This window comes from Lagenorhynchus albirostris, chromosome 17 (genome assembly GCF_949774975.1).
Source record: "Lagenorhynchus albirostris chromosome 17, mLagAlb1.1, whole genome shotgun sequence".
Classification (NCBI taxonomy): Eukaryota; Metazoa; Chordata; class Mammalia; order Artiodactyla; family Delphinidae; genus Lagenorhynchus; species Lagenorhynchus albirostris.
The window spans coordinates 61700013-61724828 of NC_083111.1; the positions used below are offsets into that span (position 1 = coordinate 61700013).

The window sequence follows — 24816 nt, forward strand, 5'->3', positions numbered from 1 at the left end:
TAGTTTCTTTGGACTTGAAGACCTTGCAGATCATTAAATTCTACATTTAGAGTCAAACATTCTCCCATCCCGAATCATTTGTCAGATGAATGTGATTAGTCCACTTTACAGTGGACTTTCAAACTCTTGTAATTATACCATCCACTCATTAAGATATGATTTGGCAAATAATTAACTTGATACAGAATTTCATGTTTTCAGCCATTTTTTTGTACTTAAAAAAAAAAAAGCCTGGCATATATCTTTAGAGATTTAAGACCTAAATCATCATTTTCCAGGTCCCCATTTAATGCAATGTGATTTTAAGTACAGACCATTTTAAATGGAGTTGTATTATTTGCTAAGGTTATTACCACCCTCATCTCATCCCACATGGTGACTACACAAGTAATAAAATCAGCTGCATTTATCTTTGCAAACCTGATGGTGTTTATATTTCTTAATGAGAGAGAAGGAAGCAAGGAGGAAATTTAGAAGAACTCAAGTATCTTAGTTCAATGATTTCTGCATTTTCTCTTTTCCCCAGATCAAAACTGCTCATTTTATATGGATTGGCAGAGGTTTCTAATTTGGGGAAGATTTTAGGAACCTTGCTCAAGCGTTAATGTTTGCTCTTTGTGGTTCAACAGAGATGTGTTAAAATGCTATTGTCTACGCATTAATTATAAGAAAATTGTCATGGTTGTGCAGGGTTTTTACATGGCTAGCAATTTCACTTTGTACACCATTTATTCCAGTTTTTAATTATTTGTACCTTCCAATTCTACTGTCTACTTATTTTCCTTTATAGGTTTCCATTTAGATCCTCCCTTTTTTTGCTTTCCAAATTCATGTCCCTTCTAGCATGTGGCTGCTTAAATAAGTTTGGATATCAAGACACAGAAAACATTGACAATGGATGGTGTCATAAATCTGACTTACATACAAGTGACATGGAAGTCAGAGATGTCACAAATTGGGTCCCTATTCACTTTGGGTCTCTGGGTGGTGTGATTCTCAATGTCATTGACTCTTTTTGATTCAGTATCACAACACTGTCATCTTTTTGAAGTCAAGGATATAAGTTATAGTATTCCTCGGAAGTTTCAAAAGCATTTTATATTCTCTTCAAACAGGGTGATATCAGCAAAGGTATAAGAGCAATAGCAAATGTGGAATTTAACTCAGGTCAAGCAATTTGCCACCTTTATGACTAACTAGCCTCATATGTAATAAGCAGTAATATATCACATTAATTATAACAACGTTTCAGAATCTGTTAGGAAAAGTTGCCTAAATCTTCATACTTAAGACTTGAGTTTTTAAAAAAATCTCATTCCTGTGTTCATTTTCTAGGCATGGATTTTTCCATTTCTATTTTTACACAGCTATACTATCACAGATATTATACATTATAGATCTTTCCATATTATTCACAGCATTCATGGTTTACTTATCCTAAATGTCCAACAATAGTGCAATTATTTCCATGCAAAGCAATGAACATATTTATGAGTTAAAACTTTCCACATTTAGGACTGATGCTTTAGGATTTTGTCAAAGGGTATGAACACTTTAAAGGCTGTTCATATGTATTACCAAATGTCTTTCTGAAATGTTGATATCAACTTGCCTTACCAAAAGACTGACAGAGTATGGATCTCATTTCACCAAATAGAAAGGTCATTTTGTCCCTCTCCTAATGTCCAATTCTCCCTATTGCTACACTGGACAGCTCCCAGGAGCCTTTCAGGGCCCTTAGTACTCACTCTCAAACGCTGTGAATGAAGACATCATATTGAAACGTTGGACACTATAAAGAAAATCAACACATACATACACGCAAACACAGGCACAAAAAGTTTACACAGAATTTTTTTCCTTACAGCCCCAAATGGCACCCTCAATAAGGATGATATTTCTTATTAACATGGATTCAAAGGGAAGAATGACAGGCTCCTTATTTTTCATTTTTATGTGCCATCTATTTTTATAATAATGGACAATTGATTATAGGTTCCAGTCATTCTAGGTGGCCTGACTCTCTCTCTCTCTTTTTTTTTTTTTTTGCAGTACGCGGGCCTCTCACTGTTGTGGCCTCTCCCTTTGCGGAGAACAGGCTCCGGACGCGCAGCCTCAGCGGCCATGGCTCACGGGCCCAGCCGCTCCGCGCCATGTGGGATCCTCCCGGACCGGGGCACGAACCTGTGTCCCCTGCATCGGCAGGCGGACTCTCAACCACTGCGCCACCAGGGAAGCCCTGACTCTGTCTTTTGACCAACACAATGTTGCCTAATACACGCAGTGCCACCATATGCCACCTCATTCCAAACCAAAGCAAAATCTCCTATTTCTATTCTCGCACTGATTTTAAACTTTCCTTATACAACGGCATCAATAATACTATGGTCTGAATGTGCACATGGTTAGACAAGTGAAGAGAGAAACAGAGAACCCTTCATAAAACAGCACTTAAAATTGTGTTTCCAAGCTACTGTGAGCTGTTTTCATATGTCATTACCATTGCATGCCATTTTCTTTTGCTCAGCCTGATTCTGACTGAGCTCCTAAGGTTCAATCCTTAGTGCCAGGTTACTGTTGTGCAGTATTCTGACAAATAATGGAATCCAAGAACACTGTCTTTGCAGTATTTGATCATTGTCTCTATCATTACTTCTCAATTTGCACCAAAAAATGAGCTCCAAAGAGCCTAGCTCTTATTAAATACCTCCTTAATTCCAAGGTGCAGAATTAGGAAGTTTCAAGCAGACTAGAAATACTAGGCAAATCCCAAGCAGAAGAGAGTGCAGCACAGTTGAACGTACTAACAACTTGACCCTGGCGTTGGAAAGAAAGACGAGGTGTCCTGTTTCCAGCGGTATCTAAGCACTACCTACAGCTCTAAGGCTCATAATCACCAAAGAGCAAGTAATTCTCTTCCCGCGACTCACAATACAGCACGTAAGGAAGAAAGAGTCTCCAGGTAGAGCATCCCCAAAGCAAGGGATCTTCAAATGTACGTTGTCCAAGGGTAATGCTGCATTACCCTGACCACAGGCACTCCAGCAGGAACTGAAGGACATATTATCTCAAGTAGGAATTTTTGATTTGTGATAGTTAAATCGTTCTTATGAACATATTGGCTGTTTATCTGGGTATGTGGATGGCATTTTCTGGTATTTTTCTCTGCTTTTCTGTTTACATTGGATCCTGGGGTAATCTAAGCTCTGGATTAAAAAGGGAAACTAGATGGTATCTCTCATGCAATTCAGCTGAGAGGTCAAATGGTTAAAATCCAATTTTGGAACTATATGAGGAGTTTTTGTCAGTTGCAATAAATTTGAATGAAGTATATGGTTAGAGTGTTCTAAAAACAACTGTGCTCCAGGCCGCATGGGTCCTTGGGGGCATAAGAGGGCGTTTGCCCTGCCCACTCGGGCCTGGGGAGCCCGCTGAGCTCCCAGGCTGGTCCCCTGCCCTCCAAGTTCTCCCCTCCCCCCAGCCACACTGGTCCTGGGGGCATAGGAGGGAGGCCAGGGGAGATCAGGAGAGGTAGGCGGGAGGGGCTCTCTGGGACCAGAGGAGCAGGAGAGGAGAGGAGGGCATTTGCCCCGCCCACTCAAGCCCAGGAAGCCTGCTGGGCTCCCAGGTGAGGTCCCCTGTCCTCTGAGACCAGGGTGGGGGGCACAGCTGGGTCCCTTCTGTTCCTTCAGCCTAAGCCCGACTTCCCACAGGCCCCAGGGCCTTTTCTAGCCCTGTGGGTCCTGAGCATTGGCCCCGCCCACCGCCCAAACCTCACCCTTGCTTAGGCCCCACCCTCCACAGCCAAGGCCTCCCCCAACTTTTATTCCCCCTCCTCCGCCTTTTCACTATTATGGTACTGCTGTACCTTCCGGTTGTTGATTCACCTATATTTTTATTTTCATATTCTTTCTAACATATCTGTTAGTTTCCTAGTCTAATTTTATTTTTTACTTTGTTATGTTCTTTTTTTTTTTTTTTTTTTTTTGCCACCCCACATGGCTTGCGGGATCTTGGTTCACAAGAAGGGGATTGGGCCGAAGCTCCTGCGGTGGGAGCTCTGAGTCCGAACCACCGGACTAACAGAGAACCTCAGACCCCAGGGAGTATGCATCGGACTGAGGTCTCACAGAGGTCCTCATCTCAGCACCAAGACCCAGCTCTACCCAATAGCCTACAAACTCCAGTGTTGGAATCCACAGGCCAAACAACCAATAAGACAGGAACACAATCCCACTCAAAAAATAAAGACAGAGAGAGAGAGAGGGCAAAAAATTATGTCACAGATGAAGGAGCAAGGTAAAAACCTACAAGACCAAATAAATGAAGAGGAAATAGGCAATCTACCTGAAAAAGACTCCAGAGTAATGATACTAAAGATGATAAGGATCTCGGAAATAGAATGGAGGCATGGATTGAGAAAATACAAGAAATGTTTAACAAAGATATAGAAGAACTAAAGAACAAACAAACAGAGATGAACAACACCATAACTGAAATGAAAAATACACTAGAAGGAATCAATAACAGAATAACTGAGGCAGAACAAATAAGTGAGCTGGAAGACAAAATGGTGGAAATAACTGCCAAGGAGCAGAATAAAGAAAAAAGAATGAAAAGAATTGAAGAAAATCTCAGAGACATCTGGGACAACACTAAAAGCACCAACATTCAAATTATAGGGGCCCCAGAAGAAGAAGAGAAAAAGAAAGGGTCTGAGAAAATATTTGAAGAGATTATAGTCAAAAACTTCCCTAACATGGGAAAGGCAATAGTCACCCAAGTCCAGGAAGCACAGAGAGTCCCACACACGATAACCCTAGGAAAAATACACCAAGACACATATTAATCAAACTAACAAAAATTAAATTTAAAGAAAAAATATTAAAAGCAGCAAGGGAAAAACAAACAATAACATCCAAAGGAATCCCCATAAGGTTATCAGCTGATTTTTCAGCAGAAACTCAGCACGCCAGAAGGGAGTGGCAGGATATACTTAAAGTGATGAAAGGGAAGAAACTACAACCAAGATTACTCTACCCAGCAAGGATCTCATTCAGACTTGACAGAGAACTGAAAAGCTTTTCAGACAAGCAAAAGCTAAGAGAATTCAGCACCATTAAACCAGCTTTACAACAAATGCTAAAGACACTTCTCTAGGTGGGAAACACAAGAGAAGAAGACCCACAAAAACAAACCCAAAACAATTAAGAAAATGGTAATAGGAACATACATATCGATAATAACCTTAAATGTAAATAGATTAAATGCCCTAACCAAAAGACACAGACTGACTGAATGGATACAAAAACAAGACCCATATATATGCTGTCTACAAGAGACCCACTTCAGACCTAGGGACACATACAGACTGAAAGTGAAGGGATGGAAAAAGATATTCCATGTAAATGGAAACCAAAAGAAAGCTGGAGTAGCAATTCTCGTATCAGATAAAATAGACTCTAAAATAAAGATTGTTACAAGAGATAAGGAGGGACACTACACAGTGATCAAGGGATCAATCCAAGAAGAAGATATAACAATTATAAATTTTTACGCACCCAATATAGGAGCACCTCAATACATAAGGCAAATGCTAACAACCATGAAAGGAGAAATCAACAGTAACACAGTAATAGTAGGGGACTTTAACACCCCACTTACACCAATAGACAGATCATCCAAACAGAAAATAAATACGGAAACACATACTTTAAATGACATAATAGAACAGATAGATTTAACTGATATTTACAGAATTTCCACCCCAAAGTGGCAGAATACACTTTCTTCTCAAATGCACATGGAACATTCTCCAGGATACATCACGTCTTGGGTCACACATCAAGCCTCGGAAAATTTAAGAAAATTGAAATCATATCAAGCATCTTCTCTGACTACAACACTATGAGACTGGAAATCAATTACAGGAAAAAAAACTGTAAAAAACACAAATACATGGAGGCCAAACAGTGCATTACTAAATAATCAAGAGATCACTGAAGAAATCAAAGAAGAAATTAAAAAATACCTAGAAACAAATGAAAATACGACAACCCAAACCTATGGGATGCAGCAAAAGCAGTTCTAAGGGGAAGTTTATAGCAATTCAATCTCACCTCAAGAAACAAAAAAAATCTCAAATAAACAATCTAATCCTACACTTAAAGCAACTAGAGAAAGAAGAACAAAGAAAACCCAAAGTCAGTATAAAGAAAGAAATTATAAAGCTCAGAGCAGAAATAAATGAAATAGAAATGAAGAAAACAATAGCAAAGATCAATAAAACTAAAAGCTGGTTCTTTGAGAAGATAAAAAAAATTGATAAACCCTTAGCCAGACTCATCAAGAAAAAAATAGAGAGGATGCAAATCAATAAAGTTAGATATGAAAAAGGAGAAATTGCAACTGACACCACATAAATACAAAGGATCATAAGAGACTACGAACAACTATATGCCAATAAAATGGACAACCACAAAGAAATGGACAAATTCTTAGAAACGTACGATTTTCCAAGACTGAACCAGGAAGAATCAGAAAATATAAACAAAACTATCACAAGTAATGAAATTGAAACCGTAATTTAAAATCTTCCAACAAACAAAAGTCCAGGACCAGATGGCTTCACAGGAAAATTCTATCAAACATTTAGAGAAGAGCTAACACCGATCCTTCTCAAACTCTTCCAAAAAATTGCAGAGGGAGAAACACTCCCAAATTCATTCTATGAAGCCACCATCATCCTGATACCAAAACCAGAAAAAGATATAGCAAAAAAAGAAAATTACAGACCAATATCACTGATTAACATAGATGCAAAAATCCTGAACAAAATACTAGCAAACAGAATCCAACAACACAGTAAAAGGATCATACACCATGATCAAGTGGGATTTATCCCAAGGATTCTTCAGTATACACAAATCAATCAATGTGATACACCACATTAATAAATTAAGGTATAAAAACCATATGATCATCTCAATAGATGCAGAGAAAGCTTCTGACAAAATTCACCACCCATTTATGATAAAAACTCTCCAGAAAACGGGCATATAGGGAACCTACCTCAACATAATAAAGGCCATATATGACAAACCCACAGCAAGCATCATACCCAATGGTGAAAAACTGAAAACATTTCTGCTAAGATCAGGAACAAGACAAGGATGACCACTCTCGCCACTATTATTCAACATAGTTTTGGAAGTCCTAGCCATGGCAATTAGAGAAGAAAAAGAAATAAAAGGAATACAAATTAGAAAAGAAGAAGTAAAACTGTCACTGTTTGCAGATGACATGATACTATACACAGAGAATCCTAAAGATAGATGCCACCAGAAAAATACTAGAGCTAATCAATGAATTTGGTAAAGTTGCAGGATGTAAAATTAATGCACAGGAATCTCTTGCATTCCTATACACTAATGATAAAAAATCTGAAAAAGAAATTAAGGAAACATTCCCATTTACCACTGCAACAAAAACAATAAAATACCTAGGAATAAACCTACCTAGGGAGACAAAAGACCTGTATGCAGAAAACTATAAGACACTGATGAAAGAAATTAAAGATGATACAAACAGATGGAGAGATATACCATTTTCTTGGATTGGAAGAATCAATATTGTGAAAATGATGATACTACCCAAAGCAATCTACAGATTCAATGCAATCCCTATCAAACTACCAATGGAATTTTTTACAGAACTAGAACAAAAAATCTTAAAATTTGTATGGAGACAAAAAAGACCCCGCATAGCCAAAGCAGTGTTGAGGAAAAAAAATGGAACTGGAGGAATCAGACTCCCTGAGTTCAGACTATACTACAAAGCTACAGTAATCAAGACAATATGGTACTGGAACAAAAACAGAAATATAGATCAATGGAACAGGATAGAAAGCCCAGAGATAAACCCACACACCTATGGTCAACTAGTCTATGACAAAGGAGGAAAGGATATACAATGGAAAAAAGACAGCCTCTTCAATAAATGCTGCTGGGAGAACTGGACAGCTACATGTAAAAGAATGAAATTAAAACACTCCCTAACACCATACACAAAAATAAACTCAAAATGGATTAGAGATGTAATGTAAGACTGGACACTATAAAACTCTTAGAGGAAAATATAGGAAGAACACTCTTTGACATAAATCACAGCAAGATCTTTTTTGATCTACCTCCTAGAGTAATGGAAATAAAAACAAAAATAAATAAATGGGACCTAATGAAACTTAAAAGCTTTTGCAAAGCAAAGGAAACTACAAACAAGACAAAAATACAACCCTCAGAATGGGAGAAAATATTTGCAAACAAATCAACGGACAAAGGATTAATCTCTAAAATATATATGCAGCTCATGCAGCTCAATATTAAAAAAAAACAAACAACCCAATCATAAATGGGCTGAAGACCTAAATAGATATTTCTCCAAAGAAGACATGCAGATGGCCAAGAAGCACATGAAAAGCTGCTCAACATCACTCATTATCAGAGAAATGCAAATCAAAACTACAATGAGGTATCACCTCACACCAGTTAGAATGGGCATCATCAGAAAATCTAGAAACAACAAATGCTGGAGAGGGTGTGCAGAAAAGGGAACCCTCCTGCAGTGTTGGTGGGAATGTAAATTGATACACCCACTATGGAGAACAGTATGGAGTTCCTTAAAAAACTAAAAATAGAATTACCATATGACCCAGCAATCCCACTCCTGGACATATACCCAGAGAAAACCATAATTCAAAAAGACACATGCACCCCAATGTTCATTGCAGCCCTATTCACAACAGCCAGGTCATGGAAGCAACTTAAATGTCCACTGACAGACGAATGGATAAAGAAGATGTGGTACATATATACAATGGAATATTACTCGGCCATAAAAAGGAACGAAATTGGGTCATCTGTAGAGATGTGGATGGATCTAGAGACTGTCATACAGAGTGAAGTAAGTCAGAAAGAGAAAAACAAATATCGTATATTAATACACATATGTGGCACCTAGAAAAGTGGTACAGATGAACCAGTTTGCAGGGCAGAAATAGAGACACAGGTGTAGAGAACAAACGTATGGACACCAAGGTGGGAAAGTGGCGGAGGGGTGTGGTGGGATAAATTGTGAGAGTGGGATTGACATATATACACTAATATGTATACAGTGGTTAACTAATAAGAACCTGTTGTATAAAAAAAATAAATTAAATAAAATTCAAAAATTAAAAAAAAAAAATAGAGAGAGACATGTACCACAGTGTTCACTGCAGCACTATTTACAATAGCCAGGACATGGATGCAACCTAAGTGTCTGTCGACAGATGAATGGATAAAGAAGGTGTGGCAGATGTATACAATGGAATATTACTCAGCCATAAAAAGAAATGAAATTGAGTTATTTGTAGTGAGGTGGATGGACCTAGAGTCTGTCATACAGAGTGAAGTAAGTCAGAAGGAGAAAAACAAATACTGTATGCTAACACGTATATATGGAATCTGAAAAAGAAAAAGGTTATGAAGAATCTAGGGGCAGGAGAGGAATAAAGCCACAGATGTAGAGAATGGACTTGAGGACACAGGGAGGGGGAAGGGTAAGCTGGGACAAAGTGAGAGAGTGGCATGGACTTATATATACTACCAAATGTAAAATAGATAGCTAGTGGGAAGCAGCCACATAGCACGGGGAGATCAGCTTGGTGCTTTGAGATGACCTAGAGGGGTGAGATAGGGAGGGTGGGAGGGAGGCTCAAGAGGGAGGGGATATGGGGACATACGTATGCATATGGCTGATTCACTTTGTTGTACAACAGAAACTAACACAGTATTGTGAAGCAATTATACTCCAATAAAGATCTATTAAGGAAAAAAACAAAAAACAAAAAAACTGTGTCTCTAAAGAACTGCATGGCTCAAATCGAAGGGGAAAACGGCTTTCCAGTCACAGAGATGAAAACAGCTTGACTTAAGATCCTATGCTGGTGAATATAACACATCCAACTGTTATTATAAGATAATTGAGTACTGCTAACTTAATAGGCAAGAGACCAGAGCTATGCAATAAACCATACTCAAAAGAAATGTAATTAATGAGATACCATCTTTCATCTGGCGAATTAACAAAGCTGTGTGTGTGTTTTAATTATGATTCTGAAGGCTGACAAGGATATAGTAAGAGAGGGTGTCCCCCAGATGGCCTGTGAGAATCTAGATTGATTCAATCTCTTTGAAGAGTAATTTGGCAATACCTATCATGAGTCTTAGTCATGCCTGGACTCTTGGGTTGAGTAATCTCATTTCAAGGACTCCATCTAAAGAAATAAAGACATAGTCTAAGATACATGTAGAAGGGTATTGGTTGGATAAAGATATCTCTATCTCTAAAAAAGAAATAATTAGAAATAACATTAATAGTCAACAATAGCAGATTGGTTAAATAAATAGAGGTTCACTAAGGGATGGAATATAGGGTGAAAAAATGAAAACATGTGGTCTGTATGTATAGCCAAAGATGCATAAAAGTGGCATGTGAAAACACTGAGGAAAGAATAACTTAAGAAATTTATCAGGGGAATTCCCTGGCAGTCCAGTGGTTAGGACTCTGTGCTCTCACTGCCAAGGGCCTGGATTCAATCCCTGGTCTGGGAACTAAGATCCCATAAGCTGTGTGGTATGGCAAAAAAAAAAAAAAAAAAAGGAAATGTATTGGAGCAACTGCAGAAAAATTTGTCAAAAAAAAAAAAAGTTTAGCTTTTTCAACACAGACCATATATAAAAGTAAATTGGATTAAGTAGTTAAATGTAAAAAATTAACCATGAAAGTACTAGAAAATACTAATGTGTACGTGTGTTGCACATAAATAAAATTATGGGTCAAAAAGTCCTTTCTAAACAGTAGCAAATGGAAAAGCTGGAGATGAAAAGATTGCCCCATGATAAACAAAACAGAAAGCATACCACAAATTGGGGGGAATATTCGCTACAAAAGAATCAAAGGTTAATCTTTTTAAACCTAATAAGCTCTTAAAAATTAATGAGAAAAGCGGGACAACGTTGTGGCCATTTCTATTTCTTTCTTTGTGAGCTGCCTGAGCAAGAAACATACAAGAAATATTCATTGTTACTAAGATCTTAAGAAAATAATGACTTATCATTTTTAAGGATATAATGTCCAATATGGTGAAAGTGAAAAAAATAAATATAATTAAAATAGGTTCTCTCATATAAGCTGGAGGGAATATAAATTAGTTGAATTCTATTGCAGGAAAATTGACAGTTCATATTCGAAATCTTAGCATTTGGAATATTGTTTGAGCCAGGACTTTGAATTCAAGGAATTTATCCTAAGGAAGTAATCCTGAATCTGCACAACAACTTGGCACTGAGGCTATTAGCTTCAATGATGTATATAATAATTGAAAACCAGAAACAATTTTAATAGCCTCAAACTGGGGATTAATTAACAGAATTAAGTGACATCATGAATGGAATATTATATAGCCATTAAAATAATTGTAGTAAAATCTAATGAGATACTAGGAATAATTATTAAGCAGAAAAAACAGGTTATAAACTAAGTATAGAAAAACTCCTCTTTAAATTAAAAATGACAACATATTTATGCATTTGCATAGAAAAAAATGAATATGTTTATATGTGTGTATATATGTCAATAGTGATTTGTATGGGTAGATTTTATTTTTGTGCTGTAAGTATTTTCTATTATTTTCTAAAAGGAATATGCACTTCTTTGATAAAAAGCACTCATTCCAAAAAGCAAACAAACAAAAAAACCCAAAACAAGTGACATTCATCTTTCCTTAAGAAGGGCCTAGGAAGGGTCTTAGACGGAAGACAGGATCAAAGAAAAGGTTCAAATTTATTACATATTCAAATCTGCTGCTATGTACAGAAGTAAAAACCCAATCAATTTTCACTGAGGAGAGTGCTTTTGGAGGAATATTCTACCCTATCCCCTTTCATGGGGAAACCTGGGTCCTAAATAGCCCTTTTCACTTAGTTCCAGGATGAAAACGACACAACCCATTTTCAAGAGGACACTGGGATAGAGCCTGGCCCCGCAAAAGCAGGAGGCCCAGGCTAGGCTCAGGGTAGGTAAGCCCCACAGTGTGCCTGGGGTATGACCAGAGTTGGCTCTGGTACCCAGGATGGCAAGACAACAACAGCAATGGCACAAAACAGGATGACTTCAGTTTTCTTGGTATTTTTCAGACTTAGCATAGTGTATACTCCCAATTACATTAGCTTTTGGAGCAGTAATAACTTTTCCAAAGAAAATATTTCAAAAGTGAGGCCACAAATGCCCCTACTTCTCATGGTGGACACCTCAGAATCACCTTGATGCTGTGCTTCACCTGAGGACCTCTGCTCTCCTTCCTGTAATTCATGAGTGTGCAGATCCAGAAATCTTTTCTCAGCTCTTTGTGCTACTTTGGTGTAGCCTCAGGCCATCGCTATCTGCTCTACTTCCAAAGGTTTTAATCATCTCCATGCTTCCCTTTCCTTTTTTCCTCCTGCCTTAAAAAAGGCAACTCGAAGATGGGCACCCATCTGTCTAGAATAGTTTCTGATCTCATAAAGTTTAACACTTTCTGTACCAGATGGGTGTAATCCTGATTTTCTTCTTAACACATCCTTGCAGCAATGATGCTAGCTGGGCTGCATATGTCTTGAGAATAAATTTGGCTGTATCCTAATGCCATTGGACTACAGTACCCAGTAAACTATTCATATTTTTAGAATGGGAGAAGATGTTCCCCTACTTGGTCACTATCTGTTTCCTAAGTGGGCTCCAGAAATATGCTTTCAAAGGATGCCATTGAGTGTGAATGACAGGAGGACAGTCATTAGCTACCTGTCTCTGAAATGATGTAAGACAGAGCCCATCTCTGTGTCAAGGAGTGTAATTTCTCCTATGTCAGCTTTCCTCATTGGAGTCTGTCAAGAATGGAGGTCTTTGCTTGGGCACGGCAGAGCAGGTAAAAAGGGGTTAACTGACACATTCAAGTACAGAAGGTTCGGTTTCGCCCCATTTGACCAATTACACATCACTAATAGCAAAAGAGAAGGCTGAGAGAAACATATAAAGGACCCTTATTCAAGACCAAGAACCAAGTGGTCTCACTTACCTCTAGTGTAGTTAATACAATCTTCTCAACTGAAGAAAAATAAGCCTCCCACAAGAATTGTGTCTGCTGTCTAAGTGCTAGGATTTTATCCTGATGAATAGACCTGATTGTAGAAGGAATCTGTAACACAAAGTGAACACATAATAACTATAACCGGATAACAATAAGATGCCATTTGATCAAAATAACCCACTTGGGTTAGGCTTTTATTCTTCATAGCCTTCAGCTTCTAGCATACAGATCTACTAAAAATCACCAACCCCTAAATTGAAAGGCCCTTCAGAGGTGTCAGCTACAAACAGCACTTACTGGGAATCAGCTTTAAGGACCTTAAATGCACGAGAGTTAGAGCTCGCTTCTAAGATTTGGTAGCAGCTTATCAGTTGCTTAGGGTGTTCCTACGGTAGTCTTTGCTGTTTTCTCTTCTCAGATTCCCACACATCCTTGATCCTGCCCATGGACAACCAAGTACTACAGAGAAGGAGCTACGGCCTTGCAGCAAGGCTGAGAGACATCATCCCCCAAGCACTTCTAAGGCACGCCACGCCAGGGACTACAAATGATCTACGAGAAGGCTTCTTAGGGACTGTCTCTGAGTCTCTCCATTTAATATGCAGCTGGGGTAGTCATTTCTATGTGCAGTATCTCCTGCCTCTCCCTGAGAGCTTTCTGCTCCCCAGGCTTCTCTTTGTGGTTGCAGCACTTACACCAAACTAGCACAATCTGTCATACATGTTTAACCATCACTGCTCTCTACCAGGCTGCACAATTTTTAAGGGGGGATCTATGCCCTGTCCATCCTGCTACACTTTTTATAGCTAGGAGAGTGGCTTTTATGTGTAGGTACACCTCAGAGACACTGTGTGTTCAGCTCTAGACCAACACAATAAAACAAATATCGCAATAAAGCGAGTCACACAAAACTTGTGTGGTTTCCCAGTGCATATAAAAGTTACGTGACACTACAGTCTATTACGTGTGCAACAGCATAATGTCTAAAAACACAAGGTAACTACCTTAATTAAAAGTACTTATTACTAGGGGCTTCCCTGGTGGCGCAGTGTTTGAGGGTCCGCCTGCCGATGCAGGGGACGCGGGTTCGTGCCCTGGTCCGGGAAGATCCCACGTGCCGCGGAGCGGCTGGGCCCGTGAGCCATGGCCGCTGAGCCTGCGCGTCTGGAGCCTGTTGCTCCATGACGGTGAGGCCGCAGCGGTGAGAGGCCCGCGTACCGCAAAAAAAAAAAAATACTTATTACTAAAACGTCCCCACTAACCATCATCTGACAACACAGTGTTGACACAAACCTTCAATTTGTTGGAAAAAAAAAAAAGCATCTACGAAGCATAAAATAAGCGAGGTATGCCTGTTGTAGTTATTCAATAAATAGAAGTGGAATTGAACGTGGCCATCTGAAGCCACCAAAGGGATATCATTATTTTCACTAGCAGTATAACTCAGTGGTTAAGCACAGGAACATGGGAGTTAGACCACAGTGGGAGTCTTGGCTCTGCCATTTACTAGCCCTGCTTCCCTGGACAAGTTACATGATCTCTCAAAGATTTCATTTCTTCACTTATAAAATGATATAGTACTAACATACATCATAAGGTTGTTATGAAGATCACATAAGTGCTTTGCACAATGCCTAGCACATGGGAAGCTTTATTAACAAAGTAATTATTACCACTACTATTATTATTGACTTAAGGGTGATGATATTCAAAGACAGACCAATTGCTTAACGTCTGCATGTGAACTTGCTTGGGTCTGGAGCTCTGAAATGTACTTCCTGGGTGTCTGGTGAGTCTCCTTGGTTTGCTCCCTATCTTCACCTATAGCCCAAAGGCTATTTCATTTATGGAGTCCATACTTAGGGGAGATTCCTTGTGATTAGCAACTGTCCTTTTGTGCTCACCTCTTTCTGCATGCTTGCCTCCCTAATGTGTAATTAATCAGACAGGCATGGGAGCCTGGACTGAAGCAGGAACGCTCCTAGCTAGCTGCTTTAGTAAGAAAGTTACCCATGGCATTGTGACTAAGACTACATCTGAATTTCCAGTGGTGGCGAAGGAAGTAGGAGCAGTTTTTTTATTTTTTTTTTTTTGCGGTACACAGGCCTCTCACTGCTGTGGCCTCTCCCGTTGCGGAGCACAGGCTCTGGACGCACAGGCTCAGCAGCCATGGCTCACGGGCCCAGCCGCTCCGCGGCAATGTGGGATCTTCCTGGACCGGGACACGAACCCGCGTCCCCTGCATCGGCAGGCAGACTCTCAACCACTGCGCCACCAGGGAAGCCCTGGAGCATATTTTTTGATTCAAGACCACACTTACGGGAAGCCATAGAACTGCTTCACAGTATCTACATAAGGACAAGTTCACTTCCTTTGGCAATGTCCAGAAGCAGATACTCAATGTGCAGCCCCAAAGTGTGTATCTGGATTCCCAACACTGAAGCAGCATGGAGGCAACAGGTAAAGGAGAAACATTAGCCTGAAACCAGAGCTCAAGGTCAAGTGGAAATAAAATATCCTTGAGGAAGGTAGAGAAACCATTCAGATCATGGATGCTTCATAAGCCAAAGAACATTTATTTTTATTTACTGAGAAAATTACTCAGATTGCCCAAGAAAGACTAGAAAAAAATTACCCTCCTCAATTTTCATAATCATGCCCTCTTCTGAATGTCAGTGGTATTTTCTAAGAGTCATACGGGTAGACTGTTTCATTATGATCATGAGGAACCAGTCCATTAGAAAAATGTCAAAAGCTATCATCACTGTGTGCTCTCCAGAAAACTGAGTAGGCTGTGGTTATGAAGGCAGAAAGGGACAGCACAGATGAGCCTACCAATACAGCCCCTCTCTTCTATTAGCCACATCCTGATGTTACTACATCAAGTGAAATATATCCTACCCATTTGTGCATATGATACAAGTGTCTGACAGCACTCTTCAAAGTGCTCTGGAAGATAATTCCAATTGATTAAAAAGACAGAGTTCCAAATTTTAATGGCATTTGGCTACTGGTTCTTAATCTGCTTGTCCCGAGAGACAGGTATGGGAAAGTGATAAATTAATTCCAATTTGGCCGGATTGTTCAAAGTTGCAGAACTCAGTGAAGTCTTAATAAAAGGTCACGCATGGTAACGGAACTAATGGAATCTACCAAGATAGATATAGGAAAGCAACAGTAAGCTCTCTTGGTGACATGACAACAAGAATATATGCAAATAAAAACACCTGAGCTGTTCTAAAACAGGAAATGAAAAATGGTAACATAACAAAAACATTTCCCAGGGCAGACATTTGGGCTGGGTGCCAGTTCTTTAAAGCCATTGTCAATGACAGTGCAGTCATCATTCAATATGGAGGCAGCTGTGCAAAGACAGACTGCATATGAGAGAGGAAAATGCCAGCAAGTTTGAGTAGGTGCAGAATGAAAAACGAAATCCCTAGCATCAAGCCAAAATGTTGCCTCAGAAGGTGAAATGCTTCTGGGGAATCAACTCTGCTGAAATGGTAGAGACCAGACAACCACAGTTCAGTATCCTGGAACACGCTCCGTTCTCAAAGACAAACTCCCAACTCAGTCACATCAAATTCACGGGAGCACTGGTACATAAATGGAGAAATTATGGCTGGTATTTTTTATTCCCTTTCTTTCCTAAATTTCCTTTAATGAGCATGCATTATTTTTTAAAAATCATAAGAGAGGGCTTCCCTGGTGGCGCAGTGGTTGAGAGTCCACCTGCCGATGCAGGGGACACGGGTTCGTGCCCCAGTCCGGGAAGATCCCACATGCCACGGAGCGGCGAGGCCCGTGAGCCATGGCCACTGAGCCTGCATGTCCGGAGGCTGTGCTCCGCAACGGGAGAGGCCACAACAGTGAGAGGCCCGTGTACCGCAAAAAGAAAAAAAAAAAATCATAAGAGGAAGGAAAAAGGCAACATGGAAAAGAACCACATCTATCACTTTTGTTTGGCCTGTCATGAGTGAATGTTTTAGGCACACACCATCTCTGTGTGGGGAGAACTATACTAGATCACGTGTCCTCCTCTTGCTTCTGAGGTCCCAGGGGCCTTGGAAATCACAGATCTGAGTACCAGACACAAGGCATGTTTTAGGAGCTGCATTCAGCTTGGCTTGCCTAATTCGTGGCCCTCTTGGCTACAGATATTCCACTGTTACTTTAGGGAGAGTACTGAGTTATTTCACCAGCCAGTTAGCAGACTGGCCAGCAGCACAGAAGTAGAATTAATGAGAGTTAGAAACTGAATTTCCTGAATATTGAAAAAAGGACATTAAAAAATATCATTTTACAAATATTTGTGGTAGTTCAAGATAAAGTACAATGCCATGAAATAAAAGCATTAAAATATCCCATCATATTAGAGAAAGGAGTATGGCAATTTATGTTGAAGCTAAAACATTATTGCACAAAGGGTCTTTAGAAATCCTCAGTGACTGAGTATTCCTGCCCCAGGATTTTTCTGTGAGTATCATATCCCCCTTCCCAGGCAGCTCTTGAGAAGTTTAAACTTTTATTAGGCATCCTTGTGGAAGACTGGTTGATGTATATGTGTGGATTTATTTCTTAGCTCTGTATTCTGGTCCATTAGTCTATATATCTGTCTTTATGCCACCACCATACTGTTTTGATGACTGGAGCTTTATAATATATTTTGAAATTAGGGACTATAATTCCTTGGTTTTGTTCTTTTTCCTCAAGATTGATTTGGCTATTTGGGGTCTTTTCTGGCTCCATATGGATTTTAGAGCTGTTTTTCTATTTCTGTAAAAAACAAATGCCATTAGGATTCTGGCAGAAATTGCCTTGAATCTGTGGATCACGTTGGGTAATATGGACATTTTAATAATTAGTAAGTCTTAATTCTGCAATAGAAGACAACATGGATGAACCTTGAGGACATTATACTAAGTGAAATAAACCAGTCACAGAAAGACAAATAATTCATGAGTCCACTGATAAGAGATATCTAAAATAATCAAATTCATAGAATTAAAGAGTAGAATGGTGGTGACCAGGGGTTGGGGGATGGGAAGTGAGGAATTACTAGTAAGTGGGCATAAAGCTTCAGTTAAGCAAGCTGAATAAGCTTTAGAGACCTGCTGTAGCACATTGTACCTACACTCAACCATAATGAGTACACGTCAAAATTTGTTAAACGAGTAGATTTCATATTACATGTTCTTACAACAATAAAATTAAATGGAAAAAATCTAAATGGCCAAAAATACATTTTAAAAAAAACATACATTTTCATTTGAGGCTGCTCTTTTAAATATACATCTTAAAGATAACACTCACTCATGTACCCAGACTAGATCATTTGAGCAATGATAACACTAAGTATAAGAATCAGCCCTAGAGACCTCTCTCTTTCTGAAAATTAATCTGAAGGCAGATACGGAATTGGGAAAGGAGTACAAAGTGGCAACAGGATGGTACAAAAACTCCCCGGTATAATTTCTAAACATTCTGAATATTGAGGGGGGTAGATACACACCTCTTCTCAGTATCAAAGTTCAGTGTGGTCTACCTGCAACTTCTTCTCTGAATATATTCCCTGGACCTGAGCAGATTGTGTGTTGGGAAGTGAACGATGTCATGTTAAATGACTTCATATTCACCATGACACAGGCAATTTTCTCCTGATAAAATTTCTTTTACAGAGCTGATCTTTTGGATTCATCTTCTTTGAAAGTCTGGACGGGGGCAACAATAATCCACTGATCTGTTGAAGGCCACCACCACCCCTTCCTTACCTGTAGTAACAATCTCTCATCACCTATGACGGCAGCTTGGTTCCAATTAATCACTTCAGAGAATGGCAACTCCCATCCATTGCTGAGCATCACAGGGACACAGGCGGCCTGTGCAAAGAAGGGGACTTCGTGAGTGTGAGGAATATGGCAGCAGGAACCCTTCCAATCAGAGGTGAAATGGGTACAAATTTAATTACTGGCATGAATCCTGGACTGCTGAGGTCAGAAGAAAAGTGGGCTTTTATGAATTATCAAGTCACATGAAGTTTGTCTGTATCCAGCTGAGATTTTGCTATTTGCAATTCTTGCCCTAGAATGCGAAAACCCCATTTCTATTCTTGTACATGGTTTGGCTGACCTTACCTCTATGCAGGCAACTGGCCTCCGCTGAAGAAGGTTTATTGACGTAACAAAATCGTTCACCAATAAAATCCTAGCGTAAAACCCACCTTGAACATGAACAGCCTTGTCAGTGTAACTGCCATAGCCCACTTGCAAAGTGGTTCACCCCAATGTCCTGAGCAACAAAGAACAGTTCGGCCTTCCTGATAAAGCATTTTGTGGACTAAACTGTTACAGGGTGCTCACCTTTCCCAGCCATGTAAACATCTGAACTTTGTTCCCTTCAGTGTGGAGGGATCCCAACCACTGTCGTACCAATTTACTACCCACGCAGCGACCTAAGAGCCAAGAAACACCACGCTAATGACAAAATTCGGGTTGCAAATAACTCAGAATCCAAAGCAGAGAACAATTTGCTCCATGCAACATCCCAAGAGGCCAGGGGAATGTCAGGAATGGTATGGTTCATAGAACGTGCCAGAAAAGACTTTCAAGAGAAGGAAGCTCTCCTGTCAGAGGACACGACAGAATGACGGCAATTGAGAAGCACTGCGACAAAAGCACAGATTCAGCCGGGGCAGAGCACAGAGGAAGAAAGGACACGGTAGCAAGGGGTCCAGGAGCTGAGAGAGGTGGAGGGCGTGCTTTCTAGCCAACAAGCAAGGCTGGTTGCAACTTCCAGGTGGGAAGTGTGGAGAACTGTCTCAGCAGGTGAAGGCATTTCTGCAAAGTGAAGATTAACAGCAGAGACCCAGCAGCTCCAGGACCTCTGAACTTCAGAGCCTGGGAGGAGCTGGGCTGAGTGCGTGCCTCTACCTTGCAGGGTATCACGCTCAGCATTTAGAGGAACTGAGTGACGACTGAGATGGGGGCAGAACCGACGATTTTGCTTTTGGGAAATACCACCCATCAGCCATTTTCATTGCTCTTGAGACTGGCTTCCAGGAGGAGGGCTGAGTCTCCGTGGAGCCCAGGTCGGCTGCCTGGCGGGCAAGCAGATCTGCCCTCTGTTTGTAAACACGTCTCTGAAGAACCTACCCTCCCTTGAGAGTCCCATCGGATCTCCTCATGTCCGAAGGCAGGGAGTAAATCCTCCCTCCGCCCGCCCCCTCAACTCATAAAAATGTTGCAGATTTTCTCAGGAAAACAGATTTCAGGTGTTTAAGGCAAACCACACGTTCGGCTTAGACCCCAGGAGAAGTGCTACGGTTAAACTCCGCCCCAGTCTGACGTTGAGTCCTCAGCCCTATTCTGGGGAGGATCAGGGTCTCTTACCTGCAGAGCCTCCAGGAACCTGAAAGACCCAAGCCTGCGACCACGAGGAACCAGACAGAAAGTGGCATTGTGCAGCATTTCCCGATAATCATACCTAGAAAAAGAGGAAGAGCCATGAGCAAGTAAAGACGCGTTAGGAATGGGGCAGGGGAGAGGGTCGGGGGAGAGGTGAGTCAGCATACCTGGGGTGGGTGCACACCTACCAGAGATTACCCAGAGCAACTTGGGCGATACACAGGCAAGCCTCACTTTTCCAGGGCGGGAGGTGGGCAGGGTTGTTGCATGAAGGAGAAGAAATGTGAACCATCACACTGGACAAAGCAATTAGGGCCTTTTGCAAACAGTTCATAAAAGACAAGTCTGATGGTCCCAGCAAAATTTTGGCTTGCCCAGCCTTTGCTTCCCAAATCAGATTTTTGTCTCGGATGAAAATAGGTTGCCCCCATAAGCTTAAAAAATACTCACCGCTAGTTGTTCTTTTTTAATGCCATGTCATTCAATAAAACGAAGGCTGTTCTTGTTTCCTACCCCACAAACCCATGCTACTAAAACCTACTCAGGAAACCTCCATTCTAAGCACAAAACATTTAGTTTCTTCTTCAAGCTGGAGTTTCTACTTTTAACCAAGAACATTTTGTTACCCCAGACAAACACTCCTGTATAAGAATGGTTGGCATGGAGGTGAGAGAGAAGGAGCCAGCCCAAGAAATGGGGAAAGAGGAATAACAGGAAAAAAAAACAAAAAACGGTGGGGCCTGTGGGAACCTGGGCAGCAGAAGAGATGATTTCTTCCTCAAACACCATTTAGTTGTATCACACTGTTTCTACACTTGAAAAAATGCAAAATGTAATATGAATGTCACCTGTCTCTTTATACCGGTGAAGTGCAGGAAAGGTAACAAGCCTCTCATTTTATTCAGGGCTAGCACTTTAAAAATGATTTCCAGGGACTTCCCTGGCAGTCCAGTGCTTAAGACTCTGCACTCCCAATGTAGGGTACACGAGTTCAATCCCTGGTCAGGGAACTAAGATCCCGCAGGCCACACAGCATGGCCAAATTAATTAATTAATTAAACTAGAAATCTTTTAAAAATAAATAAATAAAAAAAAATAAAAATGATTTCCACAAATACGTTCCTAAACACACAGCTGAAATTTCATTTGGAGCTTAAGAAAACTTGGGAAACTGGAGATGGCTCAGGTCCTGTGAAGGCCCAGTTTCTCAGAGCCAGGATGAAATCACTCTCCTTTTTCAAGACCCTCCCAGGCTCAGCAGACAGGTGACTTTGACAGTAGCATATGTCACCAGCACTTTCTGACTCTAATAGTCTAATTTAATCATAGCCTGAAGGCATTGGATTCTTCCCTCCTCTTTTGGGGATACTGATATATACATTTATATTTTTCAAGTCCACATCTATTTTTATATTCTCACACAAACTAGGCATATGGGAATAAGCCAATTTTCGATTATAAGCCCATCATTAAGAAGAGACGTCATGCAAAGGACCATTTACTTAAACAAGCGTGTACAATTAATTTGCACAAGGAAAGGTCACTGTGAATGGATTATCTCCATTGAGAGTAAAATTTAAAAAAAAAAAAGAAAAAGAAAAAAAAGAAAACCCTTGCTACATTAATTAAACTGCAAAATAGACCTCCAAGTAGAAAAGATTTTTAAGAGGGTTCAAATCTAGCTAGATGAAAATAATAATAAATTATGATAGCAATGGCTTCTCTTCCTTACCAAACATAGGGAAATAATTGACAAGTATCTTCAAGTTCAACTGTTGATAATGTCTGAATATCTACCTCATCAGTGGAGAAGAGTGAACTATGTACATACACACAATATATATGTATAAAGTTTAAACTGAAACTTTTCTTTAATATAAAAAGGTCAAATATACTTGAGGCTACAGCAAAGTTTAATAAATGCCCAGAATCGAAACCCCTGAGGGTCTAGAACAGAAGGCCCCACCTCCTTATCATTAGGCTGCTAAAATGTAAAACCCTATTAATGTGCTGGATTGTAACAAGTTTCAAAGTTGCCAGTTGCAAAATTTACTTCAGGGAAGGAGTGGGCAAGAGGAAAGGCAGAAAACTTGTAGGAAAAATTCAAATGACAGCTATTCAAGCTATTGATTTTTAAGGGGTTGTGTAGGAAGATTTGCTGATGTAGTGAATAAAATGATTGAAACATGATTGAAACTTGTGTTCATTCACGTAATAGGTAACAGAAGATGAGGGACAATCATTCCTGCTGGAATCAGGAACCCACTAGGTAAGCTGTGAGATTAAGAACAAAACGATGGGCTCTCTGGGCCTCAGTTTCCTCATCTGCAAAATGAGTCAGTTGGGCAAGATGACTAAAGATGGTTTTGAACATTCCATTATTCTTTATGTTATCATTTTTAGGTAAGAAAGAAGAATGTCCCTTTGAGAGTATCCCACTGCTCCAAAAGTTTCCATAACCACTGTATGTATGTGTGTATATGTGTCTACAGAAATCTGCTCGTGTACACAATGTGTAATGTGTGTATTTATATTGACACACAAAGACGTACAGAAACATAATCACTCATACCCTGAAACAATGATTTTTGGATTTCTAATCATGCTCAACCCATGGACCAGCCTCATTCTTGGGCTCTAGTGACAGTGAGCCTATGAATTACTGTGTACTACAATTGGAGAAGTAATGATGCCTGCAAAGGGGACAATCTTTCTAATTGGGCCACGTATGTATTTGGTACCCTCCCACTCAGCTCTCTGATGTTCTCCCATGCCCCATGTCTACCTCCTTCTAGGTGCTTAAACTTGTTCATTTATTCAATCATTCTTTTAAGAAATACTATGTTCCAGGCACTGTTCTAGTCTTGCAGATGTTGTGTAGAGAAAATGCTTCTTCAGCTGCTAGATCTACCAAAGACTCATTGGATAACTAGAAAAGACTGATGAGGACTTCAGGTGTAACATCTCCTGAGGGCATTTGTATTAAGTACACTGTGGAAGCCTGGCCTTCCAGAATGACACACTAGGGAATTCTGAGGACACTCTTCCCACCAAAACAACAATTTAACTGGTACAAATTATAAGAGCATCATTGAAAGTTTCTGGAAATTGTCCTAAGGTCATGACGACAAATGGAAAAACATTCGTTCAAGAAAATCTACCAAATATCAGCAAGAACTGAGAACGTCTGGAGCATCTGAGCCGAGATCTGCTCCATCACCAACCCCCAACAGCTCTACCTAATAGAAGTTCTAACGTAGGCGAGTACAGCTGAGAAGACCGGTCTCCCTCTACCCCCAGCTCCCACGGAGAAAGTGAAAATACAACCTATAGAAGAGAGAAAATATTTGCAAATCATAAATCTGACAAGGGACTTTTATCCAGAAAAGGTAAAGAACTCTTACAACCCAACAATCAAAAGACAAATAATCCAACTTAAAAACAGGCAAACGGGGGCTTCCCTGGTGGCACAGTGGTTAAGAATCCGCCTGCCAATGCAGGGAACACGGGTTCGAGCCCTGGTCCAGGAAGATCCCACATGCCGCGGAACAACTAAGCCCGTGCGCCACAATTACTGAACCTGTGCTCTAGAGCCCGCGAGCCACAACTACTGAGACCACGTGCCTAGAGCCCATGCTCCACAACAAGAGAAGCCACCACAATGAGAAGCCCGTGCACTGCAACCAAGAGTAGCCCCCGCTCACCGCGACTAGAGAAAAGTCCGCACACGTCAACAAAGACCCAATGCAGTCAAAATAAATAAATAAATAAATTTATAAAAACAGGCAAAGGATGTGAATAGACATTGTTCCGAAGAAAATATACGAAGTGCCAATAAGCACATGAAAAGATACTTAACCATTAGTCTTTAGGGAAATGCAAATCAAAACAAGGAAATATCACTTTACAGCGAGTAGGACGGCTATAATCAAGAGGACACATGACAACAGGTGCAGACGTGGCTGCAGAGACACTGGAACACTCGTGTACTGCTGGTGGGATGGTAAACTGGGGCGGCCGCGTTGGAAAATGCTTTGGCAGTTTCTTTTAGAACTAAAAATGGGCTTAGCACCCAGCAATTGCACTCTCGGGCATCTATCCCAGAGAAATGAAAACTTGTTTTCACGCAGAAACTTGTCCACGAATGTTCACAGCAGCTTTCTCCTTAATAGCCCCAAACTGGAAACCATCCAAATATCCTTCAGTGGGTGAATCATTCAGCCAACTGTGGTGCATGTATAGCTT

The 24816-nt window shown here is 40.3% G+C and overlaps 1 protein-coding gene across 1 annotated transcript in view; it reads right to left on the minus strand.

The window, feature by feature from the left end:
• The window catches only part of EXT1 (exostosin glycosyltransferase 1), a 291664-nt gene that overhangs the window by 23263 nt on the left and 243585 nt on the right, over positions 1 to 24816 (minus strand). The window contains exons 2-4 of the mRNA XM_060128473.1: positions 20557 to 20650; positions 18940 to 19047; positions 13154 to 13273 (exon numbers count right to left, since the gene is read on the minus strand). Coding sequence (XP_059984456.1) covers positions 13154 to 13273; positions 18940 to 19047; positions 20557 to 20650 — 322 coding nt within the window. The remainder of the gene's footprint in view (positions 1 to 13153; positions 13274 to 18939; positions 19048 to 20556; positions 20651 to 24816) is intronic.